The sequence below is a fragment of the Pocillopora verrucosa genome, chromosome 14, assembly GCF_036669915.1.
Source record: "Pocillopora verrucosa isolate sample1 chromosome 14, ASM3666991v2, whole genome shotgun sequence".
Lineage (NCBI taxonomy): Eukaryota > Metazoa > Cnidaria > Anthozoa > Scleractinia > Pocilloporidae > Pocillopora > Pocillopora verrucosa.
Genome location: NC_089325.1, coordinates 14,513,011 through 14,532,878, shown reverse-complemented (window position 1 = coordinate 14,532,878; position 19,868 = coordinate 14,513,011). Strand labels below are relative to the sequence as shown.

The 19,868-nt window shown below is 39.0% G+C and overlaps 1 protein-coding gene, 1 long non-coding RNA gene, 1 other non-coding gene and 1 pseudogene across 5 annotated transcripts; 3 read left to right on the top strand and 1 right to left on the bottom strand.

Annotated features, from left to right (window-relative positions):
* Positions 1-2,789: 2,789 nt before the first annotated feature.
* Positions 2,790-2,862, top strand: Trnav-aac (transfer RNA valine (anticodon AAC)). The gene has a single exon. It is a non-coding gene; the product is annotated as a tRNA-Val (tRNA).
* A 400-nt stretch (positions 2,863-3,262) lies between these two features.
* On the top strand, positions 3,263-14,067 carry LOC131787291 (tolloid-like protein 1). 3 transcript variants are annotated; one of them, XM_066161244.1, is made up of 7 exons: positions 4,226-4,610; positions 6,353-6,391; positions 7,213-7,575; positions 8,474-8,872; positions 9,844-11,895; positions 12,983-13,262; positions 13,600-14,067. In XM_066161244.1, exons 1-5 carry the CDS (start codon positions 4,562-4,564, stop codon positions 10,038-10,040), a joined length of 1,047 nt encoding a protein of 348 aa, XP_066017341.1. In that variant the 5' UTR covers positions 4,226-4,561; the 3' UTR covers positions 10,041-11,895; positions 12,983-13,262; positions 13,600-14,067. The 3 variants fall into 3 exon arrangements, with proteins under 3 accessions (XP_058960385.1, XP_066017341.1, XP_058960377.1); XM_059104402.2 differs by lacking the exon at positions 4,226-4,610 and adding an exon at positions 3,263-3,371 and having other exon boundaries at positions 12,983-14,067; XM_059104394.2 differs by having other exon boundaries at positions 12,983-14,067.
* On the bottom strand, positions 5,787-15,789 carry LOC131787306 (uncharacterized). Its single transcript, XR_010716174.1, has 3 exons — positions 15,382-15,789; positions 7,066-7,113; positions 5,787-6,022 (listed from the first exon to the last, which is right to left on the bottom strand). It is a non-coding gene; the product is annotated as an uncharacterized lncRNA (long non-coding RNA).
* Positions 15,790-16,847: 1,058 nt separating this feature from the next.
* Positions 16,848-19,160, top strand: LOC131787631 (bone morphogenetic protein 1-like; annotated as a pseudogene).
* The last annotated feature ends 708 nt before the right edge of the window (positions 19,161-19,868 follow it).

Here is a 19,868-nt window from a genome sequence, read left to right as displayed (position 1 = left end):
GGTCTAGTTGTCGTCTTTTTTTTTTTTTTTTTCCTCCGCCACAAAATGGAAAAATTGCGCAATAGTACCCAGTGGTCATTGGGCTCTCAACACCATGACAACCAACTGTGATCCAATGAAGTGTTCATATGCTGATCACGCGTGTTATCTTGATGATGATTGACGTTGTCATGCACAGACAGGGCCGGGTCACATGACGAACCACGGGACGTATAAAACGTATACGTATTTGACGTATAAAACTCTTTTGTCAGTCGTTTTATATTTCAACGTATTTAGATTACGATCACCCGTAGTGTCACGGCGCAAACGCTCAAAATACTTACAGACGCATACACAAGTCGTACTGTTCGCGGCCAATCCACGCTAAAAGATGTTATTGAGCGGTAATTTTCGAACGGATTGAGTCGCCAACGCTTGAAAGCCATGAAAGCCTTGAATGCCTTGTATGCCAAGTATGCCAATGTCTTAGTTGAAAAACGTACACTTGTTGTAAAAAGCAAAATCTGAAACCAAACTGCATATACTCTATGCAATCTGTTGAACAACACTCTTACCGTGAGACTAAAGAACAAAACTCTAACGGATGCAAACTGATAGTGAAGAAAGACGGCATGTTGGATTCACTTGATGCCAGGGAACGTAGCTACGATAACAGTATACAGGGAACGAAATATGGTCGATTTACAACGATAAATATTTCGAAATATAAACATTTTTCTCATAAAATCAATAAAAATTACTCATACCCTGTGTATCCGTTGTAGTTTCTGGCAATTTCTGCCGTTTTAAGCTTGCTTTACCATTATTGTTATTTACGTCATCTACTTTTATTACGTTGGTAAAATCTGTACAGACATCACACAAACCAACCCGCGCGCAAAGTAAGAAGACTATATTAAAGGCTTGAAATTATATTACGATCTATTTTCATCAAGAAATGGGCCAGGAATTTTCCACAATTGTGCAAATAATGGTGAAGGCTGATCGCGGAAAAGCGATTGCGTGACACTCGGTAAGCTGCAAGATGACATGTTATTACCAGACGTAAAAACTCTTCAGATTCTCCGTATGCATTTTGCACCCACTCTGCAGTCTGCAGTCTATATTTTGTACCCGGTCTGCAGTCTGCTGTCTGCATTTTGTAGTAACAGGTATCCGTGGCACCAATACAGTTTATTTTTGGTGACATTTATTCGCGCAACACACATAATTTACCACAAAATACCTGTGTGTGAGGTAATTCGACATTTTCGTTCTTTTCCGCGTTAATACTCTTCTTTCCTTTTGTAAGAATGTAGACCACTTACAACGTTTCAAGTAATCCACCCACCCTACAAAAAATAACTCTTGCATGCAGAGCATGCCTGTGTTTTGAAATAGGTGTATGCCTTAGCCAGACTTGAGCTCACTATTTCAGTATACTAGTCCGACACCCATAGTATCACTACACTTGATTCCAAGGATCCAGTACCATCCAGGTATCCCAGTTACCCTGCTCACAGGGTCTAGTTAGGTTTGGAACCAGGGTTCCTGTAATTTCCGTTCGCCTTCCTTATTTTCTTGCTCCTTACTTGTAATCATTTATTTTTGTAATTCATTTGCTTCCTTTAACAGCCACTATTTCGATCCGAGTGATAACAATAAACTTCCCAGCCTTCTCACCTCTCTCTTGTCCAACATGCTCAAACATGTCGGGTTGTGCTTTGGAATGTTACTTATGTTCAAGTCAAGTCTCATGGGAAAACTGCGCAAAAAATCTCACAAAGGGGACTTGCGCGCCCAACCTCGACAACTGTGCAAAGTTGTATGCTAGAGGCAACGGTGAAGTTTTTGCCAGAGGCTGTGACACCAGTTATAAATGTTCCAATCAGGAAACTTGTAATGGTTTGGTATTAATTAAATGCACCTTACATTGCTGCAGAGGCGATCTTTGTAAGAGAGCTTTCAGGCTTGAGCTTGGCGCAGCGATCTTAGTGTTTTCTCTCTTAACAAGTCTTAACGCTATGTACTTTATTTTTACGAATGAACTGTGAGGAAATATCCTAAAACGCTGGGCACCTTTAATAGCAAAGTTATCACAAAAAATTAATTTTAAAAAGTAGTGCACTTTAAAGTACTGATGATTCAAATACAAAGCAATGTAATTGCACTGCTGTGAAATCAAAAGAAAAAGCGGCTCCGGTGTTTCGAAGGGTGGATAACGTTATCCGTTGGATAAATCTCTATCCGATGGATAGTACAATACGTATCAATAACAATTATCCGCTGGATAGCTATTTATACTTTGGATAGCGTACTATCTCTTACTAGGCCCAGATGTTTTTCGTTAACGTGGCTTAGACATGCACAGCAAGAGTTTGGGAGAAAAGCGACACTTGCCAAATGTCAAATGTGCAGGCCATCTTGAAAGTGAATTTCGTTAAAATTTGAGTCAAGAATGGGGCAAAAATAAGGCAAATAATTACTGAAACATTTACAAGAAATTCTTAATTCTTCAACTCCCTTTCTTCCAACATAAAATAGAGTCGTTTATAATGGATTTTGAGGCAGCTTATAGTAAACGGTTCAGGACAGGCAACTTTTTGAGACAAAGAGAACTGAATTTACTGCATTATAGCCAAGTATTCATTTACCACGATCTTTTATGGGCAAAGCCGGAATCGAGGTTTGGAAAAAATCACAGTACAAGTCTGGCATGTTGGTCGAAACGATTTCATAAAGGTATTCAGCAATTTATCTGTACACTTATCTTTAAATATGTAAATAAATTTCCAAATATTGTGTAAGTTTCTGTAGTGTAGTGGTTATCACGTCCGCCTAACACGCGGAAGGTCGCAGGTTCGAGCCCTGCCAGAAACATCTTTTCAGTTTCTTTTTCTAATAATTTACTTTAATCTTCCTTTTTTTGAATTAATGAATTCGCAAAAAATTTACAGAAACGTGAAAATTTGGAATTCAGGATAAACCCAGTTATTTATTCTACGCCAGGGCAGGAAAAGTCTGGATGCGACGTAAGAAGGCGTGGTTACATGTGCACGTTCGACCCTCGATACTTTAACGACTTTAATATAGAAACGGGAACTGTTCCTTGCCCTTACATTGATAAAGCAAGTACGCCATATACGAATGGCTTTCATAAAACTCTATTAAGAATCATTAATTTTTTTTTTTGCCGTTTTTTTTTCTTATCACCATTTTCATCTCACAGAACTTCCAAGGCGGCTCGATGCTATCGAAGACATCCATTGCCATAGTGACAAGTTTGCAATGTGTTATCATCCCGTCATAATCCACAACAGTAAGGTCCTCTTCTCAGCAGATATGACTATGCCACGATCTCGTGATATTCTTTTTTACCAGGATTGCCGGTAATGTCGCAATCTGATAGTTGTCGATAAGAGTTCAGACAATTCTGCTCGAGTCAACGTAACAGGCAATGGTCACGCACGCACTGAAAGAATCGTTTTATTTGACGTCGACATCGTGGTTAAGAAAACCACAGTGATTTAGCGTGGTCTGTATTCTTATCAACATCGGACTCTGTGCCTCCATTGTGGCTAAAAAAAGCCTCAGTGATTTAGCGTGATGTTTACTTTTATCGACGACGGACTCTGTGCCTCCATTGTGGTTAAAAAAAACCCACAGTGATTTGGCGTGGTCTGCACTCTTATCGACAACGGACTCCGTGCCTCGTGAGTATACAACATTTGGACCCCTGTGACGACGAATATATTTGCCGATAAGCGTACAGACCGCGCTTAACCACTGTCACCAAACTCGTTTTGGGTTAATTGGGCATGTAGCTTAAAAATTAAGAGTGTTTCTCGGAGCCTAGTTTTGCTGGGTGCCGTTATGTTCCCAGTATTGCTGGGTACTGTTATGTTCCATTGATATAATCACATCATGTTTTAAAAAAAAAAAAAATTAGACGTTTTTCCTGATAGCAAGGAAGTAATTAGGAAAGTGTTTTTACATTTATTCATAGAAGAATTGGTGTTTAAGATAAATTTTTTTTGAGCCGTATTACTAACTACTACTAACTAACTACTACATTAGTTTTTCCCATTTTGTTCATTCTGTTCCCAAACCGCATTCGGAACGAAATTTGTGAACTAATTGTCATGATGTACAATTTTTGCTTGATCAAAATCAGAAGTGATATTGTACGAAGCGGTTCTGACAAAGGAAGAAAAGAAACAACAATATTTTGATCCAAACCCGAATCGCTTCGAAGGAAGAATTAGTATGCACGGCCGTGCGCACGCATGAAACTTCTTTAATGAAACCATATGAAACAACGATGTAAAAACGTAAATAACATCGGAGAGGAGATTAACAAATGTTTTTGAGATTACGCTCTACTTAAGACCAGTTAAAGCCGGAAATACTCTTCAATTTAATGGTTTAATGGATAATTCGCCGACAGGATAATGGGACTGCGGTAACTTGGTCGTAAAAGTAACATTGCGTGTATCTAGGAACTAAACATTCTCATTACTAAACACGAAACCTGTGTTTCTGTTGTACATTTTTGTGGGAGATCTTCTAATCAGACATTATGCAATGGTTCTGTGGCTGGACTCCTTCTCTGTTCCTCGTCTGGCTCGGTAAGTTTAAACTGAACTACGTCATCAAGTAATATTTGATGTGGTGTTTACGACGCAAAAAAATGATCATCGGAAAGAAGAAGAGGTAGTTTCAGTAGCTCAGAAAGAATAGCACTTCGAAGGTTAAAATCGACCATCAAGGAATACGGATGCGGAATTACTGAAACGGTTTTCAAACAATAAACTTGAGAAATTTAGAGTAATCAAGACTAATCATGATCAATTCGATTTTCCGAAAGAAATGAAAACCGCAATGGAGAGGTTGAGTTTGACGTCAAACGGTAAAAATTGCAATTCTAAGACGTCTGCTTTCAGTCATTTGGCATCAAAATGAGAATATTTCAATTTACAATAGTCAAGTTTTTTATTTAAAATTTTATACAGCGTTGACTCAGGAAATGGCAGAAAAGTGAGCACAATTAGATTTCGTTTTTCCTGTTGATCGTTCAATAACGTCTTGTTTGAAGTTTTCTGATATTTTGCTATACCGTGAGATCACAACTAACTGTAGCCGTTTGCTTGCACAGTAGAACTTCAGAAATATTGAGTAGACCTTTTAGGGAAAGTTCTAATCTAACTGTAGACTTCTGTAACCTTACTTTTCCTGTACGCTGTTAGATTGGATCGACGACAAATCTACAATATAACTCAGCACAAGCGTGCCACACGATTAGCGGTGAATGAACCATTTCCTAATATTTTTTACCTGTCTCTAGGATGTTTCTCTCCTCGAACATCTCTCTGATTCGATTAAAAAGAGCTTAACCACTTGCTTTCCAAAACATTTCCTTTCACATAGACTTTATTTGTATTCAAATTTGTGTGGACTATGCCTAATTCTAAGAATCTACTGTTTATCATCCAAATTAATTAATCTTAGTCATTGATCATCAACTATTATTATCTCGCTGTTGTCATCGAGGCAAAAGTTTGTGTCGTGCATCGTTTCACGTGCGTTTTTAACCTTACTTAATTATACACAACTACCAGTCCAATAAAATATCGTGCCGTCTAAACCACTTAGTGTTTGCTTAGAAAGAATATCCAAATATTGTGAACGTTCATTATGTAAGTTGAAACTTTGGAAAATATTTCAAGCATTTACGCGTTATCTAATGCACCATTGATTTAATTCCAATATCATAATACATACAATCAATTTTTTTCACTCCCCCACTGAGAAAAATCGTTTCCAGAAAACTAAACAGATAGAGGTTATGAAGTCTAACTTAAATTTTTATTACATGATGAATTTGAGAATTTAAACTTTTCCAAAAAGTCACTAAAAAAGCTAGCTTTGCTAAGAGGACAGATTTTGCTCATCTTTGTATAGGTACTGAAAAAACTAGTGGTGTTGGCCAGGTATTCATCTGTCTCTGGTTTGAAATTAACCATTTGTTCTTCCAATTAATCTGAAAACGGAAGGAAAAAGATGATTAGCTCCTACAGGCCTGGGGTCTTACAGTCCCAGTAACGAGAGTACATGAACGACAGGTTTATCGAGTGCGCGCAGACGATTGATGTGACAGATATACCAAATGTAGGAGGCTTCGTTGCAGTCGAATATTTCAGGGAATTTTCAAAAGTGGGTTTCTCTGATCCTCTTTTGTAGCTGTGAAATGTATGTGGGCTTCTCGGGTTCTATAGATCTGTGAATTCCTCCTCGTGTCCTTGGAAAAGCAAGCCAACGGGTTATGATCAGGATGTTTGAAAGATATTTGAAATTCTCTTTTTGTATGCAGGTTTGATGGCTGATATAAGGTCACAAAGACACAAGGCAGGTGAGCGAGTAGCAGCGTTCTAGCAACCATTATTCGGTCTGACTGCAGCTTCTGTCGTTTCAAAGTGTAGGGAACAGAGCTTCCAGATTTGTGGTTTGGCATTGTTATTGTTTATACAGGCCCCCAGTTAAACCAGCTTTAAAGCTGAAGATCGCAAATAAATGAATAATTATCAATTCTTCTGGCTAATTCTTACGCGTCAGGCTTAAGGTTACCAAAAAGCAATGTCAGGGGGCAACGGAGGAGTCTCCTTTTTCGTTAGCAATTATAGACGGGGTTAATGGTACTCGATTACTGTTTTGAACTGTTGTAGACTATGATAAGCGCAGCCGAGATTTCAATAACTTTTTTCCTCTCTGTTCTTGTTTCCCTCTACTTCAGCAATTTCAAAACCACGTTGATGGTACTCGATTTATGTTTGCATTTTGTGTGTCATCTGTTTTATAGTTCTCCCCAATTACTTCTTTCCACACAATTGCGGAAATTGGCAATGTTCCATTCAAAAAAGAATGTTATATTGTGGCCTATTTCAGCACAGGCGGCCCAGGCTCCAGTTGTGAGATTATCATCTTGCGAAATGAGTCATGGCGAATTTATAAGAGTTTGAATGGAATATTTACGACTGCTCTTAAGAATAAAAAAACACAATCAATTTCTCAATAAAAATACCTCACCTTACTTCCACAGTGCATCGCTTGTTATCTGACCTCTTAATCCGCTTACTATGTTGAAAAAAACCCATTTTAGCAAGTTACCATTTCTAGGTTTTGTATAGTAAACTTTTACATTACTCTCTAGTTAATACAATTTTCTCTTTTTAGCTAAATGTCCAAATGATGGAAACCTCACCACATATCAAGGAATATTGAAGAGTCCAGGATTTCCAAAATCTTCGTATCAAGCAGACACAGTTTGCATTTGGGTGATAACTGCGCCAAGAGGTGGCAAAGTCAAATTTGCAATATCAACAATGGAGCTAGAGGACTGTTCTTTGTGCCGTTGTGATTACGTTGAAGTCAGGGACGGTGCCACGGCTAATAGTCAACTTATTGGCAGGTTTTGTGACGAAGAGAGAGTAAATCTTTATTCAGAAGGAAGACACATGTGGGTGAAATTTAGATCAGATGTGGCGATGGAATATCAAGGATTCTCTGCCAGCTTTTCTTACTTGAAATTACGAAAAAGTGAGTTTGTGATCACTGGTTCACACGGTCCACAATCTAACAATGTTGTGTAAGCCTAAGATGTAGGCATTTTTAGCGCAGCATGTTTAAATGTATAACAATTATCTGGAAGATGTAATCATCAGAAAAATGCGTGGACATCATTTACTATTCGTAACCGATAAAGCGGCAAATTTGAGTGCGACCTCGCTTTGATGAGCCCTGAATTAGAGATGATTTGGCCAAAATTGGCCCACAAGGCCTCGTAAAACCCACTTTTCTGAGTTTTAGAAGTGCTTGCTTGATGATCAAAGACAGTCATTTTCGGAGTGTAGTAATTTAATGCTTTTTTCGTCTTGTCACAAGAGTGAGACGGTGCAAAAAAAAAAGTGTCAGTGAGTCCTCATGAGGAATCGAACTTCCGATCTCCAGATTCCGCACTCCTTTCTTATTAAAGTTACGTATATGACACTCCTAAAATCGCACACCGTAGCAGCGCAAAAAACTTGGCTTACCACAAAGCTTCTGTGGCTCAGTCATAAAGCATCAGAGCGCGGAATCCGATGAAGACTAAGAATTTTTTCTTTGCCTCACGCTCGAGACGAGACGAAAAACATCCTTTTCTAGTTATAAGTAAAACTGTAACAAAATCACCATCATTCGGGCCCTCGCAACTTGAAAACGTCTTTTCTTTTTCGGTAAAAAACATCGGTGACACGTACGCGAACGGCTAATGTGCACTGTTCGATTCTTCTAACTTTTTGGTATATCTAACTGTAAAGAAACACAGAAAAATCCACTTGTTATCTGCGGGAGCATATTCTTATGAGTAAGACACAAGCAAACTATACTTGTTGTTTACACGTTTGTATATGATCTCTTTAACTCATATCTCCTCTTCTAATTTTGGTTTCTGCAGAGGAACCTTTCATTCTGCAGGCAAATGGATCATCCCAACTCATAGCTAGTTCAAAAAGTCCAGCTGTTTGTGGCTCTGAGAAAAAATGCATATGGATAATTTCCGCTCGTGAAAGATGTAAAGTTCAAATCTCACTAAAATCATTTGCCTTCCTGAATTGTTTGGGACCATTTGTGGAGATCAGAGACGGCCCTAGCTCTTCTAGTCCATCAATTGGAAGGTTTTGTGGAGATGAGAAGCCTCCGCCAGAAATCTACTCCATAGGAAATAATCTATGGATAACTTTTGAATACAACTCTACCAGAGACTTACAAATGAATGGTTTCCAGCTCTTGTACAAAGAAGTACAATGCACCAATAAACCACAGATAGGATTCTTCACTGAGCCTTTGAATTCTGGTAAGGATTAATCCACTTTGCAATCATCAGCATTAAAATATAAGAAAACTATATAACGCGGAGCTTGACCTGAGACCAAGCGCACCTACCTGGAGACAGTCTATATTTATCACCTGGGGAACGGGGGGGGGGGGGGGGGGGGGGGGGTTATCAAGGGAACGGGGGGAGGATCAGTTGTTGTAAACAGAGTATAACTGGGGGCTATAGAAAATTGAATGCCAATTAACTGCCAACAAAGGTTTGAGGGCAGGGGGGCTCATGAGATTATCACAAGGCTATGAGGAGGGATCGGGTCAATTTTCTCGTGACGCATCTCCAACCCTTCCCCCCCTCCCTAGGTGATAAATAATGACAGGTCCTTTTGGGGTATTGTGGAAATTTTTGAGGATTGCCTCTATGAGATTTTTTTTGGGGGGAAGGGTGCGGAAATTCTATTTCCAACCCTCCCCTGGGAACAGTATCATAAATGAAATTATGACAAAACGTTTTTGAAATATGTTTTTTAACTTAATACCTTTAAAATAAGAAATTGGTGTCAGTTTGGACGTCAATCCCCTTCTTTGAACTTGTGAGCAAGACGAGGCTAATAAAGGTACCCCTACCTCGACGGGAAAATTCGGACACCGCAAATTCAATGTGAAGAGTTTTCATTCCGTCTTTCATAATTCCCTTAAACCATCCAATCTGATTTTTCACTTTCCGCAAAACTGAGTGATATCTTAAGACATCATTGTTAGATTTCCGGGGATAAGCACGCGTGTATGTGCTTGTGTGCCCGCAATGCTGCTGATGGATTTGATTAATTAAGTAAATTTACCACACGAAGTTCTTTTGTTCCACATTCATATAAGGCTAACAGTAAGGCAAGTAAAAAACAAAGAAGAGCTGTGCGAGGGAAGACAGGGGTAGGGTGCAATTTAATGACTAGGATAGATTATTTTTCTGCTAAGAATTCTATTTTAATTTTGCAGATCATTGGAAAAGTATGGCCGTTGGAATCGGCTGCACAAGTTTTTTTCTTTTTGTTGTTCTCGTGTGGTGTTTTCTGAAGGTAGCAAGCAATGCCAGTCGCTTTGTAGAATTCGAGCGAACAATGTCACTGATTGAGCAGAATCCAACAGAGTCCTCCATTGCGGAAACATGTTTTACTAACGACAGAGATCTGTGATGTACTGACTAAAAATACTTGAGGATCAAAAACTAGCAAAAGAGCCGGTTCTATCCCTCCCGGGATTACAGGGGCTAAATAAAAGCGCTCTGAGCGGCATATAACCACCAACACAGTTGTCAAACGTTTGCACGTGTGCGAAAGTTGTAATGGCTAGGGGCCTTACTTTCAGGCTGTTAGAACCAAGTTGTCTCAAACGAGTTACAAACAACTACACAAAAAAGTGAGTCAAGATGTTTTTCTCATGTTTTCCTTTGAAATTTTGCGCGGAAAATTGGCGTGCAGCCGGTCACAATTGATCCCCTTGCGCATGCCCGACGTTTGACCGCTGTGTTCATGTAACCGCACAGATTCGCACAGCCGTGCAACATATACGTAGAGTTATCCTAAGAAACAAATATAAACCCTCAATAAAGGACATAATTGTACAAAAGTCACATGTTTTCTTAAGACATTTGCTCCATCAGAACATTAAGCATTGAAAATATAAATAGCATGGTACCGCTGACCATCCGTGTGGCACATTTGTTGCAATAATCTTCCTCACAGCAATATACCTCACAGGTATCATTGCCACGAGCCTTGCATGAAGGAGCCTCACATGCACTTGCACTAAGACAACCCCGCTGGTAAGTTTCTTGTGTATACTTGGAAGCCTTGATGTATGTCTTAATGCATCTGTCAAACCCAAACTTTCCATCACATTGCACGAGTTTCATGCTCTCGTCGCACTCCTTAAAAGAGACTCGACTTTCGCAGTAGTAGCATCTAATGTCTTCCCACCGATCGTCTGAAGTTCGATTCCTCATGAGGACTTGAGTTGCTCCACATTTGTGACAAGACGAGAAACATATTTATTTTTCATGTAAAATGTAAATTCAACTTCGCGTGCTTTTACGCATTACTATAAATATTATTATTACCCCAAGCCATGCCAGATGGCCACAGTTATTTTAATACGATGGACTGTAGATGTTAATTAGCGGTGACAAGATATGTCTACATTAAATTGGCAAATAACACTCGGGACTCTTTTTTCCCTTGTTGAAAAAATACCAAAATGGGTTATTCCCAAGGACAGACATGGAGCAAAGGACTATTTCACTGCGTCATACACAGTGACCGAAGGGGATATCATACGAAGCTGAGTTTCTATCAAAATGAAAGCCATCCTTCAAAACAATTAATGCGGTTAGAGGTTCAGTGCAATTTTAGACAGACTTTAATAAACCGTCATCCTACTATGGAAGGCTAACCTCACTGAAAAGGTTTTTCACCATCCTGAGAGGACTTTCCCATGAAATTAGTGACACATTTAAACTTCAGATATTCATGTTTGCTTTAATGCTTTACATGAATTCACGAAATGAAAAAAAATTGGCCGAGTCCTCTTCCGCCTCAATGAAATTAAAGAGAGCATGAAATTACTTTTTTTAAAAAAATGGCTCCTGGAAAGAAAGCCTTCCGAGTGGATTGCTATTAGTCTGTTGCAACAGTCCGCCCGTCCTTCCAACTAGTAGTCCATAAATTGTAGTTAGTTCTTTTGCTAAACATGTTTAAACAGTCCGGGCCATAACCATTTCTGGATACTTGATGACGTCACCAACATGGATGTCGTAGTGGGACATCGAGGAAACTCACTCATTACTTTATTCGAGCCCTAGTGACTTGGTTCCCTACCCATATCCCATGAAACCTTGCAAAATTACAGAAGACAAGCATTTACACACAACAAGCAAAGAACTGATGGTGATCGCGATGACGTGAAGGAAAAATTCAGATGAAAAGTCGGGTGGAGGTCCATGTTGCGAAGGGCTCGATCGAGAAATAACCTCTATTTAGTTGAGGTTTTCAGGTATGCAACATTTTTTTTGATTCCTAAAAAATATCTTTTAAAAAACTAGAATAAATTTGCTTCCAATTTGTCAAAATTCCAATCGAGTGCACGAGGTTTTTGCTCGAGTGCACAAATGTTGAAAGTCTGTTAGTGTGCAAACTACCAGACGGATTCCTTTGTTCAGATCCATCGGAGTATCGTGTAAACCATAAATTTTAACCATACGTTGTGGCCGGCCAATTTAAAGTAAAAGGACAATTATTTATCGGACCTTTATAAGCCTACATTGTGAATTTCAGATCAAGCCAACAGCATGGATGAACACATTCAGTATCTCGAGACACTTTGTCGTCTTTGTGGCACAAATCTGCCACGGACCTGGGTCAGTGCTACAAACAAAGGATCTTTTCAATCGGAGCTCTGGATGAAATTTCGAATCAATGTCGATCTTGACATCAGAGAGATTCATTCAGCTAAGGCGAATGCACACTAAAAAATAATTTCAGGAAACCACGGATCTAACACATAAATGTGATTATCCAGCGAGTAAGTTCTCCTTCGGGCAAACATAAAACAAAGAGGTATTCGTTCACTGAGCTCTCACATCTTCAGGTATCGTATCCGGGAAATGTGCGATAAGAGCGGCATGAAGATGAACATAAAAAAATCACATTGGTGGAAAGCCTTGCCGAAGTGTCTCTATTACAGCATTCCGGAAACAAAGGTTGGAGTTTAACTACACGAACTGATGAGAGTGAAATTTTCGTCTAAAACCACAAGGGACTTGTCTGTAATTGTGAAACTCGTTTAGAAACACCGCTCGTGCTTTCACATTTTGCTGTGATTACCTAAACAAACTTTCTATACAGGGTGTTCAAATCAAAGGGTAATTGTAAAGGACATATTATTGCTGACTAAAAGCTGTAGGACCGAATTTGTAGTGTTCTGAGACCTAGATTCTCCCGCGAATCGATCAATAGCGCGCAAAATACCTTGTATGATTCTCTTGCATTGAATTCGATCATGTGTATTGGTCTTAATATAGATTGTGACTACTTGATTTTATTTTATCCCACTCATGTATTTATTGGCGTTTATTTTCCAGGTATCATAATTTCAAGATCAAAGCTCCACGTGGAACACCGCTTGTTATTCAAAGTGAAGACGACAACACGTATGACTCGCATGCACTGGCTTGTCTTCTTCCACGAGAAATGGAACGCATTCCAGAGGCTCTACGAGAAGTCCAGATTTTCAGCAGATCGCAGAGAAAGACATACACTTTAGGAGATGTCAAAGGGCAGCAGATCGGCACGGTTCAGCACTTTCTAAACATACAGCTGCATGCTTTGCTTCGATGTGGCAAAATAACCAGGAATTGAAGGGTAAGTTACTGTTTTCTTGCTTTACTGTTACTTTTTCGTAAAGGCTTGATGGACTGAAATTGATAATGTCTATTTAAAATCGGAGAGAAGCAAGATATTGTCTTTCCTCGACCTATACTGGAGAGAAATGAAATTGTCCCGATTCCGCGATCTCACACCTCACTCGTCCCAATTGTTATCAGTGCGCGTTATTTGGTTCAACCTTATTTAATTGGTTGTGAAAATGAAATGAAATTGTCCCGATTCCGCGATCTCACACCTCACTCGTCCCAATTGTTATCAGTGCGCGTTATTTGGTTCAACCTTATTTAATTGGTTTTCTTGTAACCCAAAATAGGGAAATCAACGGACAGTAACATCGAGGCCAAGCTCTACACAGAAGTTCTCCAGATACAAACAGGCTGGCGGAGGAGCTTTTATTCCTGTGACGCTCTTGGTGGAAGGACCACAGCCTTACAAAGAATTTGTGCTAGAAAGAATCCGCTTTACTCTTCCAGAATGCGAGAATGTCGGGGACATGCATGTTGAATGTTTGAAATAAACGAATATTTTTAATGGTATCTTACGTCCAGTCCTTATTGGCGAATTTTTTTCAGCTTACTACCGCATTACAACATGGCCGCCACAAAAAAAAAAAAAAATCAGCTTCTTCTTGTTTCCAGCACCTCTAGGCCAAATTTGCTTTGTTTTGGTTTTGATCTCACCCAATCACAAAGCTCGAAACCGATATCCAGAAATGGTTATGGCCCGAACTGTTAAAGAGTGAAAAGAGCCGTCCCTTGGAAACAGGTGCCGGCTTTATTCAAATTTTGTCAATTTTATAATAAGGCCACCAAAGCCCTTAAATATAGCAATTTGTGCTACCAAATGCAAATGAAGATCTAAATTAGTACACATCTTTTAAGATTGGGTTCAATCGTTCAATTTGTATCCCCAGGAGAATTTTGCTGTACTGAACTGAACGAGATCTCTGTGCGTATGCTTCAAAACGAAACCTTCCAATACTTACCATTAGCAAGAACTAGCCTCACACACGACAGAGCTATGCAGAAGAAAGATAAATAAAACCGTCCAATTATTTCTGTGACATGTTTCTTCGTGGTGGTTTTGTGTTTTTTCTTATTGGACATTTGTTTCACTAAATTAGAAAGGCCACCCACATCACTTTTTCTAAAGAAAAAATGGATAAGGAAAATAATAAAAAGCTCGCGGAATTCCTCCTACAACGGCAACCTAAGTTTTTATTTCGCGATTAAAAAAATTTCAGTTTTAAATATAAACTAGGCCTCTGCTTTTAAAATCAATTTATTGAGGTTGCCAGTCAAAACAATAGCTCGGGTTACAACTGATATTCATTTGAATACGAAAAAACCTCAAGGGTTTACCGAAAGAGCCATCTGCCAAACTATTTTCTACTTTATGCTAATGGAAGATGTTTTTTCTCGCCCAAATCTTTATAGACAAATGTATTTATCACTATAGAGTTTGGGAGGAGGAAACAACGACGAAAAAGAATCAAATTGGTTTCTTTCAGACTGGATTAAAGCTTCTTGGCATTTTTTAATTTAAGACGAGACGAGAAAACTCATTATTTGGTCTCCCAAGCTATTACAGTTCCTGCGTCACAATTTGCTGTCATCTCTCTTGCTTTTGTCATTGAAAAAGTGTTGCATATATTCAGTCTTTTCAGCGCAGAATCACCGTTAATTTTAACAATTATAACAAAAGCAAAGCTAAAAAAAATTTCAATCGAAACTGTGAGAGTTCAATTTTTAATTATTTATTCAGAATTGTTGCCTTTGGTTTATCACTATTTCCTTAATTAATAAAATATTGTTGTGATGACTGCCAATAAAAGAAATTTTTCGCATACGTAAATTTTTCAGCATCAGAAATTAAGTTTCAGTTACTCGTCGTAAGAATCTTTCTTTCTTGCAAAATTCAATCGGTTGGAATTCTCCTCTCTTGCAAAATTTTTATGCTTTTTCTATCCAAGGATGGTAAAAACGTGATGGGACTTTGCTTGAATGGAAGGCGAACGTTCATTCAAAAATTACCAATTTTTCGCCCCTTTCTCGATCTGTTTACCTTTTAGTAATTCTTTAAAGCAGATACTTACCTGATAGAACGACTAAAAGCTGGTACCAAAGATACATTGTCTTCATGTCTCTTCCAAAGATTCGAAGTAAATCCCAGAATGTCGTCCCTCGTGCAAAAAACAATCGATAATGGCTTTTGGCGCCTGAAAAATGCTTCCGGTCACGATAAGTTTGATAATGAGGTATTCTGTGCAGAGAGGCCAAATGGTATTATTGATAATTGATCAGTGGGTATGTTTTTGTAAATTGATCGCTTTGTACCACGTGTTGATGAAATGACTGACCAGCAAATCGGAAATAGAGCCGAACAAGTTTTACATCAAGAATACGTATAAATTTCCGTATCTTGCTCGACCACCTGTGTATATTTGGGAGTCAATTCAGCTCTCCTTGCCTCCCTCTCCTCTTCATTCATACGCTTCAGTTTTTCCTTGGCCCTAAGAGGGCATTACTAAAGCAATACATTATAAATATACTCTCACTCGTGTACGTAAGAGAAAATAGACAATAAGATACATGATTTAAGACAGGAATAAAAACAAAGTAAAACAAACAAAAAAAAAAAAAACGAAAAAAAAAGTTCGTGAGTTTATCAGCCATTGGTATCGTTCTGATTTACATGTTCATTGGCTGCCATATGGCTCTCTAAGAGTCTCATATGTTTAACCCCCCACCCCCTCCCCTCTTATTGGCAGTCAATTTTCTATAGTTCCCATTTATGCCTTTTTTGGCGACGACTGATCTACTAGTGATCTTCATGTCCTTGTGAATTTCGCTGTTGTTCATTCATAATACACTCGCCTTGAACAGTTTGTTTCTACTTGTCACGTGAAATAACTTGCGTATTTTTGTGAGCCACGATTGGGCCGAATTTCACTGAACATTTCACTTTCAGATTCTGTATTAGAAACTGCAAGAGTGTTAAATTCGACATACCCAACTATTTTAGTTTGTAAACTATTGCAGAATATGATCTTTGATGATTTTTAAATTTTGATGGTTTGACATTTTTGACAGCTTTAGTCTTGTACAGCCAATCAGATTATTTGAACCATTCTAACAGGGATTCTGACTGGCTTATTGTGGCGTGTTTTATGAGAGTACAGAGCATGTTGACGACACTGTTGTTCGCTTTGGAAATAAAATTTGTTTTGAAAATTAATAGTAATTCTTGGGGGAATTTAACGGATTCTTTATTATAAAACAAATAGAGAAGCCTTGACTGTGCTCTGTTCTGTTGTAAAGCACTTAGGAAGCGGCTAGAACACTCAAGTAAGTCCCCCTACACCTCCTTCGTGCTCTAGCCGCTTCCTGTGAGCTTTACAACAGAACAGAGCACAGTCAAGGCTTCTCTATTTGTTAAATAGTTGGAAGTTAAATTGTTAAAACGCGATTTAATTTGTCTCTTCGGCTGTTCGGTATATGCTAATCACTTCAAAACCAGCCAATAAGCGCGCACTATTGACCCGTGTAGGTATATGTTCAAATGGAATATCTTAAAAGTAAAAATATTACCCCTTACAAGAGGGTCTTGATGAGGTAGTGGCTTTTACGGTTAAAGGTTTAATTTAATGATTTTTTTGTCTTGTCACAAGAGTGGGACTGTGAAAAGAAAATTGTCAGTGAGTCCCCGTGAGGAATCGAACTTACGATCTCCGGATTTCACGTTCCTTTCTTAATAAAAGTTACGTTTATGACCCTTTCAAAATCGCAGACCGCAGCTGCGCACAAAACTTAGCTTACCACAGAGCCTCTGTGGCTCAGTTATAAAGCATCAGAGCGCAGAATCCGATGAAGACTAAGAATTTTTTACTTTGCCCCATGCTCAAGACGAGACGAAGAACATTATTTACTAGTTATAATTTTGTCAACGGTTTCAAGCCCTTCAACAGCCACGTTCAGCCCCGTGCAATACTAAGCAAAACTGTAGCAAAATCCCCATTACGCGGGCCCTCGCAACTTGAAAACGTCTTTTCTTTTTCGGTAAAAATATCGGTGACACGTTCGCGAACGGTTGATGTGCGCTGTTCGATTCTCCGGACTTCTTGGTGTATTTGTGATCTCTAACTGAACAGACACACAGAAAAATCCACTTGTTATCTGCGGAAACATATTCTTCTGAGTAAGACACAAGCAAATTGTACTTACTGTTTACACGTATGTTTATGATCTCTTTAACTCATATCTCCTCTTCTGATTTTGTTTTCCACAGAGGCACCTTTCATTCTGCAGGCAAATGGATCATCCCAACTCATAGCTAGTTCAAAAAGTCCAGCTGTTTGTGGCTCTGAGAAAAAATGCATATGGATAATTTCTGCTCGTGAAAGATGTAAAGTTCAAATCTCACTAAAATCATTTGCCTTCCTGAATTGTTTGGGACCATTTGTGGAGATCAGAGACGGCCCTAGCTCTTCTAGTCCATCAATTGGAAGGTTTTGTGGAGATGAGAAGCCTCCACCAGAAATCTACTTCAAAGGAAATAATCTTTAACTTTTGAATACAACTCTACGAGAGACTTACAAATGAATGGCTTCCAGCTCTTGTACTGAGAAGTACAATGCACCAATAAACCACAGATAGGATTCTTCACTGAGCCTTTGAATTCTGGTAAGGATTAATCCACTTTTCAATCATCGACATTAAAATATAAGAAAACTTTATTACGCGGTGCTTGACCTGAGTTCAAGCGCACTTACTTAGAGACAGTGAATATTTATCACGGGGGGGGGGGGAGGGGGGGAGGGTGGGATGAAGGATTTTGAGCTGAGGATCACATGTTTTTTAAGGGAACAGAGGGAGGATCAGTTGCTGTAAACAGAGTATAACTGGGGGATATAGAAAATTGAATGCCAATTAACTACCAACAAAGGTTTGGGGGTAGAGGGGGTCATAAGATTATCACAGGGCCATGAGGGGGGATCGGGTCAATTTTCTCCTGACGTAACCTTAAAGCTCCAGCCCTTCACCCCCACCCTAGGTAATAAATAATGACAATTCCCTTTGGGGTATTGTGGAAATTTTCTGTGGAGCGCCTCTATAAAATTTTGGGGAGGGGGAGGGGTGCGGAAACTATATCTCCAACCCTCTCTTGGAAACATTATCATAAATGAAATCATGACAAAATGTTTTTGAGATATTTTGTTTACCTTAATACCTTCAAAATAAGAAACTGGTGTCAGTTTGGACGAGTGAACAAGACGAGGTCAATAACGGTGCCTTCCCTTCAGACGGGAAAAGTCGGACACCACAAAGTCAATGTGAGGAGCTTTCGAACCATTCAATCTGATTTTTTTCGCTTTTCGCAAAATTAATATCTTAACGCGTCTTTCTTAGATTTCCGGGGGTAAGCACGCATGTATGTGCTTGTGTGTCCACAATGCTGCTGATGAGTTTGGTTAATTAAGTAAATTTACTCTTGAAAAACAGATAAATACAAGAAATTATTTTGTTCCACATTCATATAAGGCTAATAGTAAGGCAAGTAAAAAACAAAAAAGAGCTGTGCGAGGGAAGACGGGGTAGGGTGCAATTTAATGACTAGGATAGATTATTTTTCTTCTGAGAACTCTATTTTAATTTTGCAGATCATTGGAAAAGTATGGCCGTTGGAATCGGCTGCACAAGTTTTTTTCTTTTTGTTGTTCTCGTGTGGTTTTTTCTGAAGGTAGCATGCAATGCCAGTCGCTTTGTAGAATTCGAGCGAAGAACGTCACTGATTGAGCAGAATCCAGCAGAGTCCTCCATTGCGGAAACATGTTTTTTCTAACGACAGAGATCTGTGATGCACTGACTAAAAATACTTGAGGATCAAAAACTAGCAAAAGAGCCGGTTCTATCCCTCCTGGGACTACAAGGAATAAATAAAAGCGCTCTGAGCGGCACATAACCACCAACACAGTTATCAAACGTTTGCGCATGTGCGAAAGCTGTAATGACTAAGTGCCTTACTTTCAGGCTGTTAGAACCAAGTCGTCTCACACGAATTACAAAAATATAAATACAAAAGAGTGAGTCAAAGTGTTTTAAAAGCGTGTTACTGTTTTGGTAAAGCTCAAAACAAAATGGTAAATCAGGATGTTTGTACTTGAGCTTTCCTTTTTTTCCCACTTTAATTTCCTTTTACTTATTTCTGTGAACGTTTCAATATATTCCTTCGCTTATTTTGCGAGACAACGGTTATTTCTTATGTTTTCCTTTGAAATTTTGCGCGGGAAATTGGCGTGCAGCCGGTCACAATTGATCCCCTTGCGCATGCCCGACGTTTGACCGCTGTGTTCATGTAACCGCACAGATTCGCACAGCTGTGCAACATATACGTAGAGTTATCCTAAGAAACAAATATAAACCCTCAACAAAGGACACAATTGTAGAAAAGTCACATGTTTTCTTCAGTAAAACATTTGCCCTATTAGAACAGCAAGGGCTGAAAGTATGAATACCATAGTACCACTGACCATCCGAGTGGTAGATTTGTTGCAATAATCTTCCGCACAGCAAGACACTTCAC